Source organism: Capsicum annuum, chromosome 9, assembly GCF_002878395.1.
Source record: "Capsicum annuum cultivar UCD-10X-F1 chromosome 9, UCD10Xv1.1, whole genome shotgun sequence".
NCBI lineage: Eukaryota > Viridiplantae > Streptophyta > Magnoliopsida > Solanales > Solanaceae > Capsicum > Capsicum annuum.
Window position 1 is genome coordinate 143,049,786 of NC_061119.1, and position 19,455 is coordinate 143,069,240.

The following is a 19,455-nucleotide window of genomic DNA, read 5'->3' on the forward strand; positions in this document are numbered from 1 at the left end:
AATCCTTTGAACTTTGCACTTTTACTAATATTATTTTTTATCTTAATTTGTCCTTTTTGAGTCTATACTCTAAACGTGATCGATACTCAATGTTATTGCTGACTTGAGAGAACCCATAACATGGCATGAACATAGAGTATACATCTACTCATGAACAGAATACACAATTTAAAAATATGCTCTTTGAGAAGCAAGTTATCAATATCACTCACACATAGAACAGAGTCAATATCACCAACTACTATCTATCCAGTTCATGCAATTGCTAAAGTGATTATCATGTCCCTAATCTTAGTGCCATAACAAGATCCATAAAATTTATACATATATACTATGTGATTGTAGGATCTTCTCAGAAATTAGTAAGTGTAAGGAGTTGCCTTCACTCCATGTGCTAGACATACACTGGCATATCACAAACTAAAAATAAAAAATAAAAATTCAAAAACTGCAACAAACCTAAAAACTGCAATGGCATCTATCAATAAGTCAACACCTTATTCCCCGAGAATGATGCTAATTTTTTGATGACGTCCAAGCAACACCTCCTTTTAGATGGTGGTACGATTGCTGCCAAGATATAGTGACCCACCTAAGGTTGGGGTCGAATCCCAAGGAAATACATGAAATTATAGTTATCAACATTTATAGTCTATGGATAGTAATGGAAAGTAAATGGGCGAATTTGTTTGTAGTAATATCGAGAAAGTCATAATATTAACTTTGGTTATAATAAGGTGTAGGTGAACACTAGGATTGCATTCCCCCTGGCTTCTCAACTCCATATGTTTATTATGCTATGTTGAACCAACCCAATGCTTTGCATGCAGAATCAATAAGTTATGTACGTTCTCTAATCTTTTAGACGAGTAAATGGATTTCACTGTTTACCTTTTGAGTCTCAGGACTTTGCATTACTAACCCTTATCTTGATCCCAGTTAACTGTTACCTTTTGAGTCTCAAGTTATTAGATAAAAGCTAACCATCTTACTTAGATATTATCTAGTAGCGTGGATCAACAGTTAAACCTCAAATTACTATTGTCATTATCTTTTCCTAGTCACTGCTTCTCTTTTGGAGTAAGCAAAAATATCTAGGTGGGATTCTAACATTTGCAACTGCTAAGAGAACTAGTATACTTAAGATAATGCAATGCATGTCATAGGTATTGGTTCCGTTCAACAATCACACTTTTCCTTCTTCGTCAATCATCCAGGGTTTGTACAACCCTAGTTATGGGTTTTAGCCGCTCATGTTTGTGAAGAAATAAATGGCATCCATAATTGAAAGCTTAGATGAAATCACAATGATAAGATAAAACAAAACCCAAAACCGTAACTTAATTAATCAACTGCAGTTAATACAAGGCAATCCAAAGATCAAAGACGGATCATGGAATTAAAATATATTTCTGAGTATCAAAAGTGTGTAACTCCTACTAAAAAGTACATAAAAGTTATTTATAGTATATGAGAAAACCCTAAAAACAAAGCCCAAACAAAATAGGAGAAAACAGGATCGGTGGCCACATATGGTCTGCACTTGCGGTTTGGTCATGGGCGCAGGTTGTACCTGCAGTCTAGCTTCGGGCCCAATTATGGATCGCAGGTACTGGATGGGAAAAAACCCTGCAAGTCTGCTCTAGGAATTTTGTACTTCTGGAACCTACTTTATCTACCAGCGGTTCGTGGGTTAACTTAGTAAGTTTAAGGAGTCAATTTTTCATAATCTTCTTCGATTATCGAGCATGTTTTGATCACGATCAAGTTGGAAAACATCTTGATCATCCATAATGCTCCAAAAGTAGCCAAAGACACCTTTTTTCACCTTTTCACGAACGTAGCATCCAAAATATGGTTTCCTAAAAAACATACCCCAAAACAAATCACATATAACAAAAAGGCCTAAAAAACTTTCATATTTTCCTTGTTTTAAGCATTAAAAGTGCTATATTTCTATAGCATATCATATACCCAGACTCATGAGCCTCAGTCAAAATCCTATTCCGTAGTCCATCAATATCAGGAACACACAACCTTCCTTGATGCCTTAAAATACTAGCACCATAAATCTCAAATGCCATAACGTTTTGCTGTCCCATATCATCCTTAATCTGCATAAGAATGGGATCCAAAGCTTGCTTCTCCTTCATCTCAGCACCAAGAGATGATTTAACCACTTCTTGAACAATCACTCATTCATACTTTGAGTCCAAAAGACAAACTCCAAGATTAGTCAACCTATGAATGCCCTTCACTAATCCTCTTTTCTCCTCATCAATATGGGATAAGCTTCCCATAGATAGCCTGCTAAGAGCATCAACAACAACATTAGCTTTACCTGGATGTTAGTGAAGGCTCATGTCGTAATCCTTAAGCAATTCAAGCCACTACCTCTGCCTAAGGTTCAAATCCTTTTGCGTAAACACATATTATAAGCTCTTATGATCCGAATATATATATATATATATATATATATATATATATATATATATATTAACATGCACTCCATACAAATAATGAAACCAAATGTTTAAAGAAAAAACCACAACCGCCAACTCTAGATCATGAGTTGGATAGTTCCTTTCATGAACCTTAAGTTGTCTAAAAGCGTAGGCCACAACCTTACCATGATGCATCAACACACAACCCAGTCCCATACAGGACATATCACAAAGCACAACGAAACGATTAATACCCTCGGGCAGGGTCAAAACTGGCGCAGAAATCAGCTTATCCTTCAACTTCTTAAAACTACCCTTACAAGCATCACACCAGAAAAAACTTAACCTTTTTTTGAGTTAATCTAGTCAATGGAACAACAATAGAGGAAAAACTCTCCACAAACCTCCTATAATATCCATCCAAGCCGAAGAAGCTCCTAATATCGGTCGGTGTCGTGGGTCTAGACCACTTTTTCACCACCTCAACTTTTTATAGATCCACCTTGATCTCCTCACTAGAAACAACATGACCAAGAAAAGTCATAAAATCCAACCAAAACTCGTACTTAGAAAACTTAGCATACAACTTTTGATCCTTAAGGTTCTGCAACATAATTCATAGGTGATTGGCATGATCTACCCCTCTCTTAGAATATACTAAGATATCATCAATAAACACTATTAAAAAGGATCTAATGTCTAAACACCCAATTCATAAGATCCATGAATGCATTTGGAGCATTAGTCAATCCAAAAGATATAACCAAGAAATCATAGTGACCATACCGGGTTCAAAAAGCAGTTTAGGAATATCAACTTCTTGAATTTTTAACTAATTATAAATCAAATAAAGATCAATCTTAGAAAAGAATCTAGCACCCTGAAGCTGGTCAAAAATATCATCAATCTTAGGAAGAGGGTACTTATTCTTCACTGTTACCTTATTCAGCTGACGATAGTCTATACAAATCTAAAAAGACCCATCTTTTTTCTGTACGAAAAGAATAGGAGCACCCCATGGAGAAACACTAGGATGAATAAACCCTTTTTTCAAAAAGATCTTTCAATTACTCATTTAGCTCCTTTAATTCAATCGAAGCCATTTTATAGAGAGGAATAAAAATAGGATGAGTATCCAGTAGAAGATAAATCCCAAAATCTATCTCCATGTCGGGAGAAATCCAAGAAAGATCATCGAAAAACACTTCAGGAAATTCATTAACCACGGGGACAAAATGCAAAGAAGGACTTTCAGAGTTCGAATCCTTAACCTGAACTAGATGATATAAACACCCCTTTAAAATTAATTTCTGAGCTCTAAGATAGGAAATAAACCTCCCTTTAGGCACTAATGAACTTACCTCCCATTCTAATGCCGAATCTTTTGGAAAATGGAAACTGACCCTTTGGGTCCTACAGTTCAGAGAAACATAGCATGAATAGAGCCAATCTATTCCTACGATAACATCAAAATTCATTGTTCCAATTCTATCAAATCCACCAATGTCTCCCTGTGAAAGATAGATAGCACAAAACCTCTATAGATCCTTTTAGCCACAATAGAATCATTGACTGAGGTGGACACAGAGAAAGGGTCAAAAATAGTTTCAGAACCAAAACCAAAATACACAGCCACATAAGAAGCCATATAAGAAAGGGTAGATCCCTGATCAAGCAAAAAGTACATATCTCGAGAGAAAAGCTGTAACTTATCGGTAATAATGTTTGGAGATGCCTTAGATTCCTGATGGGTGGCAAGAGCATAGGCATAATTCTAGCCAGTGCCAGTACTAAAAGTTGCACCTTTTGGTGCAGAAATTGAAGAAGTAGTTATCAGAACGTTATTTACCTACTGGCTACCTTAACTTTGGGATAGTCTTTCTATATGTGACCAAGCTAACCACAATTAAAGCACCAATTTCTACCCTCATCATAATTTCCATGGTAAAGCTGACCGCAAAATCAACAAGGAGGATAAGGTAGGGCTGACTGAGATCTATTAGCTAGAGACTAGGCACCCTGTGCCTTAGCTCCACTACTATCCTGAAAGAGACAATCAATAGATGGCTTGGGATAAGGAGCACTAGCCAAAGAATATGAACCAAAACTTTCCTAATTCTTTTTGTCACTCCACTATCTACCATCTCTCCCACTTGCTTGCTGACCTCCATCTTGCTCTAAATACCTGAACTTCTTATTCTGCCTCTCCCCCATCTCTGCCTGTCTCTTTTTCCTATCTTTAACTTACTGCATATAAACCATAATTCTGGAAATATCCATATCATTGTTCAACATCTCAGCCTTACACTTTAATACTAAGTCATGGGACAACCTAGAAGAAAATTTCCTCATCTTAAATCTCTGGCTAGACACTAATTCTGGAGTATAACATGACAACTACTAAAATATCAAGGAATACTCCTTCAAACTCATCTTGCCCTATTTTAAATTCATAAACTCTTCGGCCTTAGTTTCCCTCAGCTCTTAAGGAAAGAAATGATCAAGAAAGGCCCCTGAGAACTCATCCTACCCAATTGGCTCAACATTATCACCCCTCAAATGCTCTCACTCCTCATACCACTGATAGCCTATATCCTTCAATTGATATGAAACAAACTCCATAATCTTAGAATTAGTAGAATGCATCACCCTAAATATCTTCTCCATTTTATCAATAAACCCTTGAGGATCCTCCTCAACCTTAGAACCTGAAAAGCTCGTGGGATTCAACCTTATGAACTGGCGAACCTTAGTGACCTTAGTAGAGAGAGTAACAGGACCAACACAGTCTGACTAACAAGACTAAGATGTCACCAACTGAGTAAGTAAATGAATAGACTGACAAAACTCCAAATTAAAGATGTCTCTGAGGCGGTTGATCATAAGTATCTCCAGCCTTAAAAGCCCGAGAAGGACTAGTAGAGACAGGTGGAACTCTGTGTAGAGTAGAGACCCTAGACCTAGTCTGCACTCCATACACAGAGCGAGTCCCCTACACATTGTCCTTAGGAAGGACAGAGTTCCCTACAGAGTTTCTATAAATATCAGGTCTTTAGGGAGGTATAATCTGAAATGCAGTGAAGTTAGGAATTAAAGAAGTTTAATAACACTAGAGTCTATAGCTCGAATATAGAACACAAGAAAGGAAAACATTCCTAAATGCCTTGGAGCTTCTATTATATAAGTGTGGTATGCTACACATCTATAAAAAGGATCCTACACGACATGGCTTTGTGGACATCCAACAAGTCTAAACCTATGCTCTGATACTAAGCTTGTCGTGACCCGAACTAGGGCCTGACCATGACGGGCATATTAAGTCCACCATGGAATGTAGACCATCCCCTTAACCTAACCTCAAGACCATAATAATAATGATAGTCCTAATAATAAAAATGTTGAAGACAGCTAAAAATAAATAAGAAGATGGATAAATAAATCAATGATAACAAGAGTCAAAACAATCACCAACCAACCCACATTTGTCCATAATAGCATCTAAACTGGAATACCAAAGAGGTCGGGACATGCCTCCGACCATGACCAAAAGAATCCAAAAGTACTAAGTCAAAATAAAGAATATGGTATTGATAAGGCCTTTTAAAGGATGGAGGATCACTAATTCACAATTACTCGATGAACGTGCTCATCAACCTAACCCTGCATAGGGGTAAAAGAAGTGTCTTCAAACCTTACATTATAAAACAATGTAGCATTATGGTACGGTTAGCATGGTGAGTGATAACATGTAAATCAGGGAAGGGATAAAATAAGGGCATAATCAAATTAGTCCAAGACCATTCAAAAACCATATGCGCACATTCATATATACATATAACATGCTGAGATAGGGAACAAGGTTTAAACATAAGATTCAAAAGTATTATCCTGGATTGTGTAGATCTAACCTTTCTAAGGGCACCTATGAGATATATGGGTTTAGCTCCCCATGCTGAAAGGGCCTAGTGCGTGTTAGCTTTATGAACTAGAGAAATCTGAGAAAAGGCCAAAGCCACTGAGGCTCCAACCATTTCTCTCTCTCTCTATATATATATATAATATGTGAACTATGCACACGGTCATTAAGAGCCCAACATCGACAAACGTGGTTTCCAATATTGGTCTTCCCAGGACCACCACCTTCAACGACAAGCTACACAACCCTCTTTAAGCCCAAATTAAAATTATTTACATACTAATTCTAACCATTAACCCGAGATTCATTAATTAAGGCATTAACCACTTGGTATCGTCTTACCAATATTCTTGCAAGCTAAATTACACATGCCAAATCAATTCACAAAACCACATCAACTCTCCAAGTTTCATTAAAATCCAATCCCTGGCCACCAAGGCCTTTTAAAACCTATTTAAATAACCATTTATCATTTAATTGAATGCATTAAGTTTTAAAAAAAATTAAACCATGTAATTTTCCATAATTTAAATCAAGTTCATAAAGTGGGTTGATGTTCATGCAATTTCAAGCCAAAATTCATCCAATTTGGGCAAACCCATGTTCCCATTTCAACCTTTTAATTAAAGTACCTATTAAATCGCAAAAACACTAAGTTAAATCATGGATAATCAATTCAAGTCATGGGATAAGTAATTAAATCAATGATAATCAAATCCCCTCAACCCAATTTGAAATCCACTATTTAAATCACATAGAAATACATCAAATAAATGCCACAATATAAAATTTAAGTTTGAGGAAGAGATACATGCCTTAAACATATAAGAATTCAAAGTCAATTTGAAGCTTGGAGCCTAGATGATGAATTCTCTATGAAACCCTTGAGTTTTCTTGGGTTTTGAGTTTGAGAGTGAAATAGGAGTGCATCTTTGAAACTGATAGGAAATAAGCTTATTTTATGTTTAAGGGTCGTACAAGGGTGAAAAGATACAAAAAAAGCCTCACCCCAAGTGAATAAAAATAAAATTGCACAAAATTTTTGCCTTGGCGTGGAATACCAATATCGAAGAGGTTATCCTCCATACCACACCAATATCACAGAGGGTAACCTCCATGACACAGAAATAATGCAAAGGCTTACTTCCTCAATGTTCTAAAATTTTCCTGAAACCTTTCTGAAAATTTTGAAACCTTCCCCGAACACCCTTAAACACAATTTAAGTGAAAATTTGATATTTTGTAATGCCCCGAAATTTTATCCCGAGAAGGCACACGGTGCTTAGGGCTACACGTAGCCCCAAGATAACCCTCGGAGCTAGACACTACCTTAAGGAATTCAATTCAACAATAGTCATGCACAATAAAGAGATATACCACATCGGGTTCAAGAGAAATACTGGAGAATACTAGAATGTACAACCAAAATATATTGAATGTCTATACATACCAACCCTCTAGTCTGACAAAGCCTCTATACATCAAAATCAAGGAGCCATTGGGACAAACCCCCAACTGACTCAAATAGTACTGAAAGCCATAACAACAGAATGATATCACCAAAAATATAGACACGATCCTCGAACCATAAGGACTCACCATTGAGGGAACATAGTTGAGGTACTCGAATATCTCTAACGCAGCTGCGGATGAGTTCCTGAACCTACATTACGAGAAAATGTAGCTCATAGGAAAATATGTGGGTTAGCATTTTGGAATGTACTGAGTATGTGGGGGTGCATAAAACAATACAAATATCATCATCAATTTCATAAAAATATGCATATGTACAATGATGGCTCACTTGGTTTGAGTTAGATTGAAACATACTTTTCATGATCTCATAGTAAATAAATCATATGATAAAAACCTTATAAATCATTATAAATAACTCAACTCTTCAACTCAAGACTCGGAGTGACTCGGTAATTCAAGAAACTCAACTCTTATGGACATGGGAGGTTCTTATAACCGACATAAACCATGTGAGCTACATGGAGTCCAACGTTTTGCCCTCCTAAGGAGAGAACCCCACATTGGTGGGAGCGTCGTAATCTTGCAAGGAAGTACAACCTAAATTTAGTGATCACAATCTCATACTCTGCCTCTGGCCCATAATTATCAATATAAATCTTACGGTGGAACGTAGTTTTGGGGAAATACCATATTTCTCGCTCGGTGCTAAATACTACTCCTAGACACAAGCTCAGAACGCGTTAGGAAATCCACCACAAACATCACAAGGGTCTATCATGAAGACCAAATCAAATCTCTTTCTCATTTATCAAATCATAATCAATTTGTGTATTCCTAACTCTACTCAAATCAAATCAATCTTTCTCAATATCAAAATGTATCAATTCATTATATCATGACAACATCAATAACTTTGAAGACATATCAAGACTCATTGTAACAACTCAATCTCATGAATCAATATACTCAATAATCCAATTTGTCATAAGGAAGCTTAAAGCTTGACACATATCTTGAAAATAATTAAAATATCAACTCATGGTAGAAATATGAAATTCATAATATTAAATATCAAGTCATAACTTGGGAATAGAAAAATAATCATGTATAACAAAGCTTTAACAATTTATATTCTCATAAACTCATGATGAAGCAATTTGGGTATAAACCCACTTGCAAAATCATATAAATCCATGATAAAAATCAAAGCTTTGGGCACAACAATGAAAAAATTCTTTTGTTCAAAACCTCACATACCTTAATCTTTGAAATTGGATGAATTCTAGTGTTTGAGACTCTATCCTCACATATAATAAATGATTCTCGAAGCCCACACTATGAGGAACTTGATTCTTGAAGAAATCTTGAAGATTTATGGATGATTTTCGGAAGATTAAATTTTCTTGATTGAAACCCTAATATATATTCTTAAGAAAATTGGATGAGAGAATGAAGAAATTAGGGTTTGGATGGGGATTCTCATATTTATATAAGCCTCCAAAAGATGGGAAAAAACCAAAATACCATTGCAAAAATATCTCTTAATTGCTGAAAAAAATAGCTGACGATATTCATGATAAATCGTCAAACTTGTGACAATTCGTCATAAAATATCCTCACAAAATGTTGTATTTTGTGACTTTCTGCTTATGGTGATGACATTTGGTGACAAGCCGTCAGGCTTGTGACAAGTCATCACAAAATGTCGTCACGAAATTTCTAGGCTGACACACTGGAGTAAAATGGGTATAATTCTTTGCTCTGATATTGGATTTGGGTGAAATTAGTACTGTTGGAAAGATAATTCAATTATCTATCTGTTGGTAGGTCATGAGATCAATAATTCATAGTATAAAGAGAGATATGGTCATTTAAAGTTGAATATGACAATATCCATCCCAAGAATTCAATCGGTAAGAAATGTTTTGATTCACCTAATCGCTAGGACATCTTTGAGGCCTTAATACACATCACCCTTGATCAGAAAACAACGAAATCACTATAATTTACTTCTCATGAGCTTGAGTCATGGTTTCACTATTGGTTAGAGTCTCGGGGTATTACATATTTTGAGCATGAGAAGGTCAAAAATAAAATAATGGAAATCTTAAGGGTCTTACACATACTCTAGATCATGTAATAAATTTGTCCTCTTAGTATCTTATATTGATTCAAGTGTTACTCCAAAATATTCCAACTATGGCTCATCCTTGAGATAACATAAGTAGTTAATTCTAATTCCTCCAGATATAATGCTTTCACTTACTATCAGTAACTTTAGAAGTTGCAAAGAGGGCCTAAGATGGGCCCGTTAATATATTTTAAGTCATTCAATTCAAAAGCTTATGTCCTCATCTATATGGATCATGCAGTTAATACAAAATATGACATATTTTTAGATATCTCTTTAACCCTTCATTATAGATAGCACTCATGAGAAGAGAGAGTATGTACCTAGATTATTGAATAGATTTTTAATTGAAGTGTATTATAACCTAGGGTTTTATGATCCATAGGTGGTAGAACATACTTAGAGTTAGAAGTATGTATTTAGAAGTTTAGCAACAAGAAAGGTGGGAATAGTGATTGGTTAAAAGTATATTGATGGATCTATGTATGCTATTAACTTATGACTGAGGTAATATGTCTTCGGGTGTTAACTAAAAGGTAGTGAATGTGGTATAGATTTTGTGGTGGAAGGTATGGAATGAGGTATTAGTTAAGGTGACTTGGAGTATGCTTGAACTAGGAAAGAAGTTCTTAATGGTATTTCTTAATTTTGGAAAAGTATATGCTGGAACTAGGAAAAGAGTTCTTAATGGTATTTCCTGGATTTAAAAAAGTATAAGTCATTTATAAAAGTACTAGGTTGTTAAGGATTGATAATCTAGACTTCCGTTTGTGATTATGAAAAGGAAATTGATTGATACTTATAGAGCCATAAATATAATTTAGACGTATGGATGGATAAGTTGTAGTGATATGTAAAGAAGGACATGCTAATGGATTATAATAAGATGAACCATAAGATTATGACCAATTATTATTATTATGAGGTTCTAGTGGGCTAGTGTTTCTTGATATTTTTTTATATAGCTGCCAAGAAAGAATATTATGTGAAGTTGTGTTATTAATCATGTATAGTACTAGACACTACGTTCGAACAATGAATTATCATGAAGGTAGAAATAACAATTGGTTGGGATAGTGATGCTAGTTATATGAAAGGTGAGCTAGCAAGCTTGAAATAATGTATGCAATAATTTAAGTTCATTCTTTAGCAATTAAGTATGATGGTGTAGGTATGATGTAGAGGTGTACCCAAGGTAATATGTGGCTTCATAATTTTCTAAGATTATTAAGTGTCTTATTTTTTTTAGATAGTACCCTTGAATTGCTACGTGTGAAGGAGGTTAGTTATATAGTATATGGTATTCTTTTTAATAGTTAAGTTAAGAGTTATAGGTTGATGATGTTGGGTCTTTTGGTGTAGTAATAATTCTCATAATTTAGAAAAGAATATAAGTTTGGAGGTGTGATATTAACAAACTACGAAGAGAAGGCCAGATTGCGTACTTAGGGAGACAGTTTTGTTTGTCAAGAAAAGTGTAAGTATATGACAATGGTTATTGAAGCTAGATATAGTCAAGGGTGGTATATATGAAATGAATGTCTAATAATGAATTTATTATTTTCCAAATATAGTTTATCTAAGTGAGTTGAGCATTCTAGTGTAGGCCATTACAGTAGAGAAATTATGGCTCAGTCTTGAGGATATGGAATAGGCTCATAGGCTTAGAATGTTGTCTTTGTTATAAGGGGGAGATGATAAGGTGAAGAGCCAAATTAAGTTTTGTGAATTATATTATGATGCATGTCAATAATAGTTATGATGAGATAACGATTCATTCCTACTCTAGTGTATCCCTTGATTTTCAGTCTTTATAAAGCCCTACCCATGTCTAGCATGATAAAACCACGCCTGTCTTTAATGCTTAAACACTTCATGCATATTCATGTTCATTCTCAGATCCTAGTAAGAGAAGTAATAGCTTCACTCTATGATCCTAGTCATCCTCCATGAATATATGAATTCCAGCCTTATGTTAAGTAACTTATGATAAATATGAACCCATGTTTTATGGTATGCTCAGTTCCCTGAACTCATGGTATATCCTTAATGCCTAAGTGAAATACTGTTATGTCATGTATGTCCTCAATTTAGACCTCTTTAATGATTCCATGTCTATGATACTCTATTCTTCAGGCCCCAATCAAGTGACAAAGATATGTATGGTGTTTTATCATACTTTAGGTCCTCATGTTCTATCTTTTCAGTGACCCTCCTTATGTTAAAATAATGTTGATGAAAATGGATAAACAATGAGATGGGAGAGAATAGATGTTACTTATTAGTGAAAAGTATTGTGTGCTTGCTTTATCTAAGGCTACCGGTGTAAAAGAAGACCAAGGCAAAACTTTTGGTATATGTCATAATTAGTTGAGAATTGCCATAATTAGTTGAGAATTCTTAGTGTGCATTTTTGGAGACAATTCATGAAATAAATATTATAGAGGTATTAGAAAATAAGGAGAAAAACTTCCTAAGTGGGTTGATCTCCTAGAAGTTCATACATTATTATAATGATAGGATTGAATGTCATGTTGATATATAAGTGGATGAATGTGTGCTAGTGAATTCCTAATAAGAGCTCAGAGTTAGTTGTTGAAGTAGTAAGGAGTATTATTCATGAGATGAGATCTTTGAAAAGACATAGGATATTGAATCCCATGATTTAGACTAATACTATTATGTTATGTGTAGTACCTTGTAACTTTGAGCTAGGCTTGAACATGGTGAGAATGTGTAGTTCAACTTAGAATTTGGTAGGAGTATTCACCTATACCCATGTGAATATTATAAGTGTATCAAATGAATTATAGTATTTATCTGAAAAATTATAGTTGAGAAGAGCATTTGAGAAGTGTTGCTAAGATTCAAAGTTAACAGTTGCATCACCTAAGACATAATAATCCTATTATAGCTTTTGTTCTATATGCCTATATTCCTTGTTATATAGTTTTAGCCATGTTGCGATTCCTTATTCTAGTTTCATATTCAGATCATGCCTAAAATTTTTCTCCTCTATTATTATTAGAAGTTATGATACAGAGAGTTTGAGGAAACTCATATTTCCTTCTTAATAACTTTAGAGTGTTGTATTGCATTATCTATCACTTTGTAGTTCTATATGTACGATCATGTCACAAATGTTTCAATTGTATTCTTAACTCTCTACGTGAATTAGTTCCTTATAGTCAATCAAATCAATTCAGAAATTAATTTCATATTAGGGGATTTATATTTTCAACTCATCTATACCTTCATTTGCAAACATGATGGCTAAGTGCCTCTTTATTTTCACTTCTCACAACGATTCAATAGGATTAAGAGATTTCCCTCCTAGAATTGCGCTCTTCTAATTTCATGTCTACATTATTTCATATGATTTCTTGGTTTGTGATATAGTTCTATTTGTATCAGTTGAGTCAGTACTTTGTCAATAAGTGATTCCAATTATGAAACATGATCAATTTTAGAAATTCATTTTCATGTTACTAGCTACATTCTTTCCATCTCAATATCAGTCTTCATTTAAGGATGAATGATCCCAAGGGGGAGATATTGTAATACCTCAAAAAAGATAACTAAGCTTCTATCTGTTCGTCAATGTTTATACATCCAAAAATAATTATTTTAATCCTACATAAGTGTAATCATCCTTTACCTAGTGTGTAAAGTGCTTTTGATGTGAATAATATTCATAGTAAACACTTAAAGCAAAGTTGAGCTAAGAGTGATTGTTATTGATTGAGTTTTGGTATTAGATCCTACAAGAGTCATCTTTAAACATGTATAAATTTTGGAATATATTGAATTTTGGAGCTCAATACCCACCAAATTAAAGGTAATTGAGTCCTCTTTTCAACACATCCGACTTCTTCTTAATTAGATACCCGTTCAAAAAGTTATGAGCATATTTACGAATAAACCAGTAAGGATCTGCGATAAGAGTTGACACGTCTTGTGTGATCTAAAATAAGGGAGTGCTACGATCGTGGTCCCAGAGATGCTAAAACTCATATTTTTATCAGTTTTTAAAGGGCAAACAAGCCGTTTATTTCCTAAATGATCCTCTAACTAATCTAACACATTTTTCCTCATCTCATAATCCAAACATGCGATTCCTCTTCTCCTATACTCTCAAGAGCATCCAAATAATGATTTTTCTCCAAGATTCAAGATTCCACGGCATATTCAAGCTTCCTTCAAAGGGAATTCATCAAGTTTAGCTATGTGATGTTTGAACAAGAATAAACTTTCATCCTTGAGACCAAAAATTTAGTTTTTCCTTGAATTTAATAAATTTATAGCTAGGATTTATACCCACTTTTCTTATGCTTGAGTTTATGATGTTTCTTCAGTAATTGAATATTGTTTTGCATATGATTTCATGCTTATTTAAGTTATATCCACTTAAGTGATATCAAGCATTGAGTTTTAGCATTTTGATATAAAGTTTCCATGAGATGTTAAATCATTATAATTTGAGCAAACATACTCAGGTTATAAGAAGTTTAAGTTTACTGGTTTGAGATACAAATGCAATGCATCATAGTAATGGTTTTGGTTTTGATAAATGATTTCAGGCAAGCTATAACGTTCACATAAGAAATTAAGATTTTGAGATAGAAACAAAAGCATATTGTATTTTCAGACTTATTAGCTCATATGCTTATTTTAAGGTGAACTTCGTAGATACAGTATAAGCAATAGTATTATTTTTGGAATAGTACTTAGCACCGAGAGGGGATATGGATTCAGCACATTCTATTTCCTAGAAACTACATGCCACCGTAAGTTATTATTTAGTTTGTCCAAATGGGCATGTAGTTTGTCCTAACGGACATGTTATATATTATTCAGCTTGTCCAAATTGACATATTTAGGTGATCACCCAAGTTATCCTTTATATCCTGACAAGGTATATTGGGCCCTTTCGATGAGGGTTTTAGATATCAGACTCTATATTACTCGCATGGTTTATGTCGGTTATGAGAATCTCCCATAGAAGTAAAGGTTTTAGAAACTAAGTGTAATGACTCACAAGCTCTATCCATATGTTGTTTTATGATTTATGCTTATGTTATCTCAACTTTTAGTTTTATTCATGATCAAGATGAGTCTATTTATACTTAGCATGCATTTTTTAAACTTATGATACATATATATATATATATATATATATATATATATATATATATTATCTCTTCTTATTGTATTCACCCCCACATACTCAGTACATTCCAAAAGTACTAACAACATATACGTCTATATGACTCCATTATTTCATAATATAGGTATTAGTTGTAGCCCACAACATCAAGATCAGACAATTCGCAGCTTCCAGCCAGTATGTGATGTTTGTAGATTTCGTATTTATTTTATTTATTTGTATTGATTAAAGATAGATTAGGGCCATGTCCCGACTACCTATAGTCAGTATTAGTAGTGTCTTCATAGACAGTCAGTCAGAGTTGATGTATTTAGTTTCTGTTTCAGTTTCTTTTTACAAAATTCAGTGTTGCAAATGTTTTAAATAGTATCATATTGAACAAGTTCAGCTAATTACATTTCTTCCGCTTATTATTTCTAGTTTTATATCTTTTTATTCAGTTGCTCATGAATTATGCCAGTATCATGGGTTAGCTTGGGATCACTTGTGGTTCTAAGCATTGTGTGATATTCAGGGGTAGTCTCGAGGCTTTACATATAGTAAAATAATGAAATTTCCAAAACATAATAATGCAATTTCAACCTTAAATAAAGAAAGTGCAGACATTTAGTAATTACATCCCCAAGATTCGAGAATCATCGTACAGAGGACACTAATATACAATGCCTAAGAATAGTCTAAAAATTCCAAATAAATAAAATATTGTCCGAAGAAAAGACATATGTAGCTGAGAAGATCCGTGACAGCCTAATTGGGAGTAGCTCACCTTTGAATCGATTAACTAAACATGCTAGATGCGACATCACATTGTAGTCTCTAGAACATAGTTTGCACTAAAAAAAAATGTAGGAGTAGTATCTGTATAAAAACTGTGTACTGGCAGGCATCATAGGTCGATTCAAAATAGTAGCAAGTATATCTCATGAATCAAGATGATAAGACAAGTACATTAGTATACAATCAAGTAGTATATCAGCCATATAAATCAACCCAATCCAGACACATCAGAGTCAACAAATAAAAGACATAAATTGCCCAAGAGATATAATTAAATTAAGCTTTAATTGCTTAAGCATTTCTTTTTCTTTTGATACATGTTAAAAGTTTATATTATTTTAATTGAATAAAATTATAAATAAGAACACTTACATGACCACAAACTAACATTGATTTATAAATATATAGATAAATTTAATTGTCTATAATGATTGTTAATATTTGGCAATTGCATATCTAATCTGATAATTAAAATTTTAGATAAATAGTCAATTTTGATCTTTGATTAAAAAATAGTGAAAGAAAAGTTTTCTTTACGAAACATTCAAAAGAAAATTAATTTGAATATATTTTAAATTTATTTTTCTTGATAAGCATTTTAATTAGGGAAGGAAAATATTGAATTTAATTTTACCTTTTTTGTTTTATGCTTAAAATAACTGTCCACTTGTCAAGAAATAAGCCTCACATAAATAGTGTTGATTATGTGACTCATAAATAAAATTTCTCGAGAGCTACTGCCTATAAATATTTTGGCTAATTTGATAGGGTAAATATAATTTGCAAGATTGATGTATATAAATGACCATAATAGCTAGAGGGTGCAAACAACACGCATTAATAATAAAGCTTAAGAAGGCTGCTTGAGATGGTTTGAACATGTACTACATCAACTATAGATGTACTAGTCCATACGTGTGAAAGGATGAAACTAAGATAAATAAATGTGTTAAAAGGAAAAATGTAGATATAAGATTAGATCGAAGGAAGTCGTCTTTAAAGGCTACAAATCCTTTGTATCATTACAAGCTTAGCTAGAGATAGGATGCAGTGGAAGAAAAAGATCCAAATATGACCCATGGATTACTTCTATCTCTGACATTGAGTTATTTATTAAACTTCGAAGCAAATTGGATCGAGAAGTAGGGGTTTGTCTAATTTGATTAAAGTAACTTGACCCTTAAACAACTAACTAATAATGTGCTCTTGCAGATGGGCATGCTATTTAGAAATCGACATATTATCCTTCACTATTTGAACGTTAGAGTAAATACAAATCTTATATAACAAAACTATGATAAAACATTCAAGGAATTTATATATATATATATATATATATACTAGGTGGGCATGACCTGTACTTGAGTACGGGCCCAACATTTGTATTTCTAGCGATAATCAGTGTTTGGATGTTTTGCATAGTTATTTGGTCAAGAAGGATAGTAGTAAAGAACATAAAAAACAGAAAAGTACTACATGAAAAAGATGACAATAAATTGTATAGAATAACATAAATATTGCATTGGGTATATCTTGCTTACATATGTATTTTGGGCTAACATTGTCAAATCAAAGTTAATCTGCCATCATAGCCCAGGTAAGAAGGGAATGTTCAGAACTAACATACTTGCTAAAGATGCTACAAGACACCTTCACAGATATATTGGATACAAAGATATGTCTCCAGAAGAGTTTCAACATCTCTTTTTCTTCTTGAAGCCAACACTCGTTCTAAAGTCCTTGTTGGGGCAGATAGATTCAAAAGATCCCATACACAATTATGGTACAATTGATATGCGAGGAAAAGATTTTCTCATTGTCTGCATTTTATCAAACTATTATTAGTTCATAAAATACAGAGGAAAACAGAAAAAGGAAGGTAAATATGTATATCCATGAAACCTTAAAAATGTGCAGGAATTAGATAACTTAAGGTTAGTACCTGTCACGAATTCTCACATGCAAGTAAAAAAGCAGTTAATGGAAGAAACAGATGCATCAAAATGTATAATTTAACAGCAGTAAGTTTAGAAATCAATGTAAAGATACAACAATATACCGAGTAGAATTCCACAGGTGAGCCTTGGAGAGAATAAAGTGTACCCAAACCTTACCACTACCTCGAAAAACATGACCAAATAAAAATAAAAATTTAGCAGTTGTTGGTTGCACATCTGGAGTAAAAGCAACCTCAGTACCGAATGTTATGAAAGAAAGAGCTAGTTTTACTCTAGAACGTTTCATAAAATTCTATTTTATACTTGAGTAAAATGACCGCTACCTTTCATAGCTTAAAATAAGGGAAACTAAACAAAAGTATTATAGCACAACCAAGAAATTAGCACTTCAGTGAAATTCAGTATACACTCGTAAGTTGTAACTCATTTGTGATGTTCACAACTTCTCAAATACCTGTTAAAACCACTAGATTTATTGCAAGCTTTAAGTCCCCATAGATTTCGCAAAGTTGGGGATATCAGGTTACCACAAATCAGTAATGTACTTACTAAGCAAATATGGTTACGATAGTAAAATCAGTTTTGTAATTGTACACAACTGCAAAAAGGGAACTTCTTTAACCGTCACATTCAAACTTGCATTTATATGAAGAGCCAGAATATTCAATATAGAGAAGACATACTGGTTTCCATTCCTGTCATATCTCCCAAGTAACTGAAGCACATCGACTTCTACCATTGCTACTTCAAGATACTTCTTAATACTTCAGATAATTTTGATGGAAAAACATTCCTTCTGCTCTCTGTCCCAACATTCTAGAACTTGACCAAATGTACCTGGTGAATTATAAAACATTGAAGAAAAAGATTCATGGCCAACCAAAAGTGATATTAAATAGTAAATCAGGAAAAGAAAATTTAGACTAACCTTCACCAATCTTTTTAAGAATTTTATCTGCAATTACAAGAATGAAAATGAGTGAGCACATTATGGAGAAAACAGGCATAATTTCTACCGATTTAATAATATGAACGTGCAGTACAAAAAAATTATGATGTAAACCTTTTGAATCAATCAACTGAAATATGGAGATCCGGCAAAGACAAAAAAAAAAGAAACCAACCTTAAGGGTCATGTATAGGTGTTGCTATGCTTCTTATCATACTTGCACCAAATGTGAATATCAACACATTGTTTAACTCCATAGCTGTTGCCGGTAGACTTTTTGGTGGTTGGGTCTACCGGAAAGTAAAATCACCTAATTAATATTCTTATGTAATTGTCCTAAAAAATATTTTAATGTCAACCTTGCTAAGTCAGAACATGTAAATTGATCCATCTCCATATGCTATCAACCTAAAACTATTCTAGCAAGAAAATAAAATATTAACTCTTACTAATAAATGATTTCAATGCCTTTTCATGTGTTGCACTCAAGAGTAATGGTCCTCCAACGTTTCTGATAGTGTAATACATCTGAAACTCTAAAGCGGACTCTGGTGTAATATTCACACTTTTTCTAGCTTGAAATTCCCCCCCAAGAATGTTAGAAGCTTTATTTGAAAGATAAATCCACTTATATAGA

The 19,455-nt window shown here is 33.7% G+C and overlaps 1 protein-coding gene across 1 annotated transcript; it reads right to left on the reverse strand.

Moving 5' to 3' along the window:
* Positions 1-17,384: 17,384 nt before the first annotated feature.
* On the reverse strand, positions 17,385-18,824 carry LOC107842446 (serine/threonine-protein kinase AFC2-like; the record flags this gene model as incomplete). The annotated part of the gene is given in 3 exon segments (XM_047397020.1): positions 17,385-17,731; positions 18,553-18,706; positions 18,798-18,824. Coding segments are annotated over 2 exon segments (98 nt in total), but the record flags the coding sequence as incomplete, so codon positions are not given.
* Between the last annotated feature and the right edge of the window lie 631 nt (positions 18,825-19,455).